Source organism: Hakea prostrata, unplaced genomic scaffold (assembly GCF_041222555.1).
Source record: "Hakea prostrata isolate BN-2017 unplaced genomic scaffold, UWA_Hpros_2 contig_256, whole genome shotgun sequence".
NCBI lineage: Eukaryota > Viridiplantae > Streptophyta > Magnoliopsida > Proteales > Proteaceae > Hakea > Hakea prostrata.
In genome coordinates, this window is record NW_028291375.1 from 3,402 (window position 1) to 11,237 (window position 7,836).

At 39.7% G+C, this 7,836-nt stretch overlaps 2 protein-coding genes and 1 non-coding gene across 3 annotated transcripts; 2 read left to right on the plus strand and 1 right to left on the minus strand.

Moving 5' to 3' along the window:
• Positions 1–654: 654 nt before the first annotated feature.
• Positions 655–2,790, minus strand: LOC148998599 (uncharacterized). The gene has a single exon (XM_089141838.1). The coding sequence runs from the start codon at positions 2,788–2,790 to the stop codon at positions 655–657; it is 2,136 nt and encodes a 711-aa protein (XP_088997964.1).
• On the plus strand, positions 2,270–2,371 carry LOC148998600 (small nucleolar RNA R71). Its single transcript, XR_016171155.1, has one exon. It is a non-coding gene; the product is annotated as a small nucleolar RNA R71 (small nucleolar RNA).
• Positions 2,791–6,190: 3,400 nt separating the features above from the next.
• On the plus strand, positions 6,191–7,440 carry LOC148998601 (uncharacterized). Its single transcript, XM_089141839.1, has 2 exons — positions 6,191–6,473; positions 6,533–7,440. Exons 1-2 carry the CDS (start codon positions 6,191–6,193, stop codon positions 7,438–7,440), a joined length of 1,191 nt encoding a protein of 396 aa, XP_088997965.1.
• The last annotated feature ends 396 nt before the right edge of the window (positions 7,441–7,836 follow it).

The window sequence follows — 7,836 nt, forward strand, 5'->3', positions numbered from 1 at the left end:
TTTTACTCTACTAACTAGACAAGTAAACTTCAACCACTGATAAAAAGTTTTGAAATGAATTGAAAAATTCTGCTTTTGAAAAGAAATTTCAGCATAGTGAGTCTCAACCCATAGACAGGAATCTTAACATCCACCCCCAACTTTAAAATGAGCATTGTCCTCAATGATACAAAAAATGAAAATATTAAATGCATGCAATGGGAAAGAAATGTAACAAGATGTGAAGTAAGGTGAAGGAGACTCCCTTGATTCATAGCTTTAAGAGTGATGTAGTCCAAATCCGCCCCTTCTTTTCATTCTCCTAAAAAAAACAAATTATGGAAAAAGAAACAAAAAACATCGAATCTAAAAAAATTAACAATTGAAAAATCAAAGAAGTAGTAAAGAAAAACTTTGGGTTGCCTCCCAAACAGCGCTTGCATCATAGTTCGCAGCCGAACTACCCCCAACTTTAGGTCAAAGAAAAGAGTGACTTCTGGGGGTCGAAGCCACTTCCAAAGTAGTGATTAAGTTACTAGCCATGGTCCTCGGTAGGAAATTTGTCAACATATATAGGTGATAAAGCTTCTAACTGCATCTCACATTCGAAAATTCCTTTATTTTCTGCATTTGTCACACCTACCAAACAAACTTCAACTGGATCAACTAGATAGCTTATTTGAAATACCTCCTTTGTACACCTCTCAATAGAATCAATTCCGAAGCGTTATTCGATTCATTTGGAAACTTGATGGCCTTGAATACATTGAATGTGATCTTTTCATCTTGTACTCTCATAGTAAGTTCACCTGTTTGAAGATCAATCAAGGTCCTCCCAGTCGCCAAGAATGGCCTACCAAGAATAATGGGTATGTCTTGATCTTCTTCTATATCCAATACTAAGAAATCCGCTGGAAATATAAACTTGTCCACTTTAACCAAGACGTCTTCAATGATTCCCCTTGGATATTTAATTGACCTATCTGCCATTTGAAGTGACACTGTAGTCGGTTTAGCTTCTCCAAGGCCTAGTTTCCTGAAAATAGATAGAGGCATTAAATTAATACTAGCACCAATATCACATAAAGCCTTATTAAAATGAAAATTTCCTATAGTGCATGGTATTGTGAAACTCCCTCGATCTTTTAGCTTAGGTGGAAGCTTCAGCTGCAGAATAGCACTGCATTCCTCTGTCAATGCCACAGTCTCATAGTCTTCAAGTTTCCTCTTGTTAGCAAGAATGTCTTTCATAAACTTGACATAACTCGGCATTTGTTCCAAAGCATCTGCAAAAGGGATATTAATATGCAATTTTTTAAATACATCAAGAAATTTAGAAAATTGCTTATCTAGTTTCTGCTTCCTGAACCGCTGAGGATATGGAATGGGTGGATTATAAGGTGGTGGATTGTCTGGAAACAATTTGGATTTTGGCTTCTCCTCCTCCTTAACGTATCCCTCTGCATCTTTTTGCTCATCATGAACCGCCTTAGAAGAGGGTTCAGTTACTACAACTTTATTGAAAGATTCTTCTAATACTTTTCCACTTCGAAGCTCAATAGCATGTGCACACTCTCTAGGATTTGTCTCAGTATTATTAGGCAGTGATTCTTTTTGCCTTTGATTCATCCCATGGGCGAGTTGCCCCATTTGTACTTCCAAATTTTTAATGGATGCAAAAATATTCTGATTGGTCATCTCTTGCTTCTGCATAAATTGTGAAGAAACTGTAGCCATTTTTTCAAGAGCATCTTCCCATAGAGCTTTCTTCTGAAATGATTGAGCTTGTTGATTTTCAGGTTGTCTTTCAGTATCTTGATTGTTTTTCCATCCAAAATTTGGATGGTTTCTCCACCCTGGATTGTATGTGTTGGAATATGGATTGCTCTGTCGATTAAAGTTCCCCACATATTTTGCTTGCTCTAACTGATTTTGCTCAAAAGGATTAGCCATTTGACATTCATTGCTATAATGTGTTCCCTCACAATAGTTGCATATCACAGCTGGAGGTTTGGTGCCTTGAGTTGCTAACAACCCTACTTGCTTTGTTAATGCTTCAAGTTGGACGGCCATGGCTGTCATGGGATCAGTCTCATTCCTCTGCAAAACTCTTATTGGCGCAACTCTATCCCTTGGCCTTTGATATGCATTTGAGGCCATAACATCCAAAAGATCAAAAATTTCTGTTGGATCTTTGTTCATAATTGATCCTCCTGCTGCAGCATCTACTAATGTTCTTGTGGAATTAGATAGTCCATTATAAAAATTCTGAATTTGCCTCCATTGTTCTATTCCGTGGTGTGGACATTTCCTTAGCAAGTCCTTGAATCTTTCCCATGCCTCAAATAGTGTTTCCGAATCATACTGCAAAAAAATAGAAATATCTGTTAATAAACTAGCAGTTTTAGATGGTGGAAAGAATTTTACCAAAAATTTTTGAGCCATTTGATCCCAAGTAGTGATGGATCCTGGTTGTAGAGAATGCAACCAACTCTTAGCGTTGTCCCTTAATGAGAAAGGGAACAATCTCAATCTTATGGCATCATCAGTAATGCCATTGCTCTTAAATGTGTCGCAAATGTCCAAGAACCCATCAATGTTAAGATTTGGGTCTTCACTAGGCAATCCAGAAAATTGATTATTTTGCACCATTGTAATGATAGCAGGCTTGATTTCAAAATTGTTAGCTGCTACAGGTGGACGCCTTATAGCTGTCCTATTATCTCTCACAGTTGGCGCAACATACTCTCCCAAAGTCTTGCGCCTTGGTGCTTCAACTTCAAGCGGTGGTGGATTATTTTCAAGATCCATTGCTCTAGAAGTAGAAGATGAATTTGTTCTATCTTTCTTTGCTTTTGAGTTCCTTCGACAAGTTGCTTCAATTTCAGGATCAAAAGGAAATAAATTATCCTTTCCTCTCCTTCTCATGCAAAATCAGTAGGACCTGAAAAACTCAAATTCACAAACTACAAATAAAATAAAAATAATAGAAAACAAATAAAATATTAAAGAATTCAAATTAAAACTAGCAGTAACTGATATTGATATTAATCTAATAGTCCCCCGGCAACGGCGCCAAAAACTTGTTGTGAAAAAGTACAACGCAAGTGTACGCTGTCGTAACAAGTAATATATGATAAAAGATCGATCCCTCGAAGACTATAGATTAAGTACCAAATTAATTATACCAATTTTTATTTGAACAAATAATAAGGAAGATAATTATTCTAGACTATATTGCAAATTGAAAGTTAAATTGAGATTATTAATTGCTAAAGACATAGGGGTCAGATTTCACCATAACTAAGCATTCCCACCATTTTCTCCCTCTTTATAATTTGAGAAATATTTTCCTGATTGATAGTCGAGATTCCCTTTCCTATCTATTAGTCTCTCTCAAGTACTAATAGAAATTCTCTCAATTGCTAACCCACTATATTTCTATGTGAGTTACAACAACTGGGAAATCATTAAATTCTGTGGATTCCCATGTAACAACTACACAAACCATGTAAGTATATCTCTATCTTACATGTAATTCATGGCTTTTACTCCAATGAACTAGACACATAAATCCCCTCTCAGATCATTATGATTAACAAATCAGTTGATTAGTGGCCAATTAATCAAAAGCATGAAGAATAGAAGTAAAAACTCAATCAAAGGAAACAATATTCAAAATTATATTGATGAATTCAAGAGTGGGAATTCAAAGATAGGCTACATCTGATCCCTAGAAAAACTAAATTAGTTCATACTAGAAACTAAAAACATTACAGAGGAGTTCAAAAACATTGAAAGAAGATCAAGAAAAACTTATTCCCAAGCTTCAGATCTCCAAAGCCAACCAACGTCTCTTGGTTTGATCTCTCCGCTCCTCCAAAGCTCTCAAAAACGTCCTCCCCCTCTTCCTGGAGTTTGATCTCCTTTTATAGATTAATTAAACTCAGAGTTTGAATCAAACTTAGAGTTCTTATCTGACTTAACCAATGAGTGTTTTGATGTATGAATCGGACTAACTTAGAGATCTCCAATGCATAATCCCACCGTTGGATTTGAAGACCAAGAAGTCGTGAAGCTCTCCTCCAAAAATCAGCTCGATCGGACACCATATGACCATCCGATGAAGATCTTGATCAAAACTGGACAGAGACACTCAAAATCGGGATTCTTCTATCCTTCTTATTTGAATTGGATTCTTCTTCCTCTTTTCCCTTCTTTGGTCAAATCCTAAATAGGAAATAAAACGTAGAAGCATACAATGACTCATTCTCTTTATGTTTTTGACTTGAGGTAGGACTCTTGCAATAATACCCAGATTTGATTGATAATTTCCTACATGTAAAAGTAATAAATCTTTATTAGAATTTGTTAGGAAATATATAAAATCACCAAAATTATAGAAATTAAAGGAAAGGGTGCAACATATTCATTTTCATATCATATTAGGATAAATTGATATAAAACAATTGTAAATACATGGAAATATAATAAATTAATCATATAAAATAATATGTATGAAATCAACTTATCATTTACCCTAATTTGTTCATTTGTAAAAAGGTGGTCTATTTTATTTTAAAAGTATTATGCTTGTGTAAGGAAGTTGATTATTAAATAAATAATTTAAATTTACAAAAGAATTGAAACATCATTTTGTGCATTGCCTTCTAGTAGTATTGGTTAAGCTATGTTTTATAGTGTGTGAAGTTTTGACCAGTTATGATAGTGTTGGCATGTTGATTGATTATTGTTGTTTTTAATGTACTCTCATATATGCTCATATTTGCAATGGTGTACTTTTTTTACTGAGGTTTGACATGCTTGAGTGAAAATGGGTAGTGTTGACAAGTGTGAGGTTGTTTTTAATGCAGTTGTTGCACACAGATGATGGTTCATATTTCACTTTGTATGGCATTAGGTTTATCCCTGGTGTTTGGAGAAGCTTGGTCTCCATTTTTCAGCCTAGATAGTGTTGGTCTTGACATAGGTGTTGTCAAGGGGTGTCCTACTGGTTGTTGGGGTTAACATGTGATTTAGGGGTATGGTTAAATCGGCTTGTATGGTTTGGGTGGGAGTACTTACCTTTAAGGTGTCTCGGATGTATGTTGTTGTCTAGTGGATTGGTTTGCACCAGTGTTGCATGCTAGGTTAGGTCATGCTAGCAGTTGGACTTTAGAGCTTGTGTGCATTGTGTCCCAGGCATCAACATAGGTGGTTGGATTTTGGTCCCTCATCTTGTGTTTCACTAGTATAGTCTTGTGGGATCAATGTTGATACGGAAGTTTCATACTTAATCGGGAGGAGGGAAGTATAATTGATCCACATCAGTTTGGCGCCATCTATGGGAACGACAAAACTCTGAAGTCATGGTAAGACGAGTCATCGGACGTTCCCGACAAGAAAACACCGGGGATGATCGAACAATCCTCGAGGAGGGGGTTGACCCTTCAACCCGAGTAGAGCAAGAAATACTCCGGGATAACCTGGTTCTTGAGGATCCGAATGGCGAAGGAACTTCAAAGGGTCCCCAGGGCCATGCTACTGTAGCAGATGTAGATGAAATCAGAAAGGGGATGCTTGAGATGCAAGGTGTGTTGCGTAATTTGGTCCATCAAATTGGAGTCGAACAAGGACCAAGAGCAACACTCAGGCGGGAAGGTTGATAAAAGCCTTCCAGACGATAAGAAGTTCCCAACAAGCAAGGCGTATCCCGAGAGATGGACAAACTCGGGAACAAAAAGAAACTCATCCCGACCGAAACAATCGCCAGACGACTCCTAAAGGAACAAGAATCAGTGCCTTGGATCATATTTCGGTACCATCCAAGACGGGATCTCTGCCCCAAAGGAGTCGTCGGGAGGAGGTCGAGCACCAAGGGGAAAGCCAACCTCAGCCTTCACGTTCGAGAACATCCACGTCTCGGGTACATTCCCAAAGAGAAGAAGCGACTACTCACCATCGAAGGGAGGAACCTGTTGAATCTGACGAAGATAGAGCAAGGCAAAATCGACTCCGAAGGCGAGTAGCGGAGGTCGAGCGAAAACTGGAGGATCGAGACCACAATGAGAATCTGGACGTGGTTGATCGAGAACCTTTCTCGGATGAGATTATGAACATGCCTCTTCCACGAAATTTCATCATGCCCACATTCACCCCGTTCGAGGGAAAGACGAACCCGAAGGAGCATATAAGCTACTTTAAGTCAGTAATGACCGTGCTTGGTCGGGAGGACGAATTGCTCTACAGAATGTTCCCGGCTTCACTTAAAGGGCCAGCCATTAAGTGGTTCAGCAGCTTGCAACCCGGATCCATTAACAACTTTCGGGAGCTTGCTCGAAAGTTCATAGCTCGGTTCCGAAGCACAATCGGGAGTAAGAAGACGTCTGATGGCCTATTTGCCATACGGCAAGGAAGAAGCGAATCCATTTGGGATTATCTGAAACGATTCGACGAGGTTGCCATTGAGATCGAGGATCTTGAGATCAAGTTGCGTACAGTGCACTTTGGAGTGGCATCACTCATCAAAGTCTTCTGGAAGTTTTGCTAATAGATAAACCCAAAACGTACGGGACACTCACGTTACGCAAATGCCAGAAGCAAGCCAGCATTTATGAAGTAATAAACGCTCGGGTAAAAGCCGATCGGGACAGAAGATCAGATCGAGATGTGGATAAAAGTTCACCGAACGGTAGAAATCAAGGATCGAAAAGTAAGTGGAAGCGTGATCCGGTTCGAGTGAATCACACCCCCCTTAATGCAAAGCCATCAAAGATTCTGATGAACATCCGGGACAAGAAATCTGAAGGTGGCCTTGGGAAGTTACGTTCACTACCGGAAGATCGGGATATGACAAAATACTGTCGTTTCCACAAGGATTACGGCCACCACACAGATGGTTGTCGGATTCTGAAGTCAGAAATCGAGAAACTGATCCAGCAAGGCAAACTTGGTCAGTATGTAAGGGACTCGCCAGAATCAAAAAAGAGAGCCCGATCACCAAGTCCGAAGGAAGCCGCTAAAACGGCGGACAAGGGAAAGGAGAAAGTGGATCGGGAAGAATCACCAGTGTACGTAATCATGGGAGGCCCTACCGTGGAATCAATCCGAAAGGCAAAGTCAAAAGCCCGGTTCGTGGGAGCTGTCCATTTACCTAAAAAAAGAACGAATCCGGCATGCCCGGAACCCATAATCTTTACAGATGAAGATTTGAACGGAGTTGTAGCACCGCATGATGATGCAATAATCATCATGGTCAAAATAGCCAATCGGGAAGTTCACCGAGTCCTGGTTGATACGGGGTCATCCGTTGACCTAATCTCGTATGAGGCTTTCAAAAGATTGAAACTGGCAGATGATTTACTAACCCCTTCATCAACTCCATTATATGGTTTTGCAGGATCCTCCACAGTGGCCGAAGGAACAATCCATTTGGATCTCAAGATCGGGAAGTCACCCTGATACACGCTGGTTCGAGTCAACTTCATGGTTGTAAAGGAGTTGTCGGCATACAATGTGATCCTGGGACGGCCAACACTCAATGCACTTGAGGCAGTTGTATCCCCGAGGCACATGAAGTTAAAATTCCCAACTGAAGCAGGGGTTGGTGAGTGTTGCTCAGATCAGTCAACCTCCCGGCAATGTTACACCAACTACTTGAAAGAAAAACAGAGGCCTGAGAGTTCGGGAAGTGCTCTGACTGTTGAAGTTAGAGACGATTGGGATGAAGGGAGCATGCAGTGCAAGAGCCAATAGAAAAAACTGGAAAGAATACAACTCAGTCGGTCTATTCCCGAGAGAGGGACGTTCATCGGATCGGAGCAACCGGACGACTTCAAAAAGGAGCTTACACAATTC

What these genes read in the sequence shown, in the direction of transcription:
- LOC148998601 (XM_089141839.1), top strand. Translation starts at nt 6,191, where the DNA reads ATGACCGTGCTTGGTCGGGAGGACGAATTGCTCTACAGAATGTTCCCG. An exon ending in GGATCTTGAGATCAAGTTGC is followed by an intron (nt 6,474 to 6,532) that starts GTACAGTGCACT and finishes TTTTGCTAATAG; the next exon opens with ATAAACCCAAAACGTACGGG.
- LOC148998599 (XM_089141838.1), bottom strand. Translation starts at nt 2,790, where the DNA reads ATGGATCTTGAAAATAATCCACCACCGCTTGAAGTTGAAGCACCAAGG.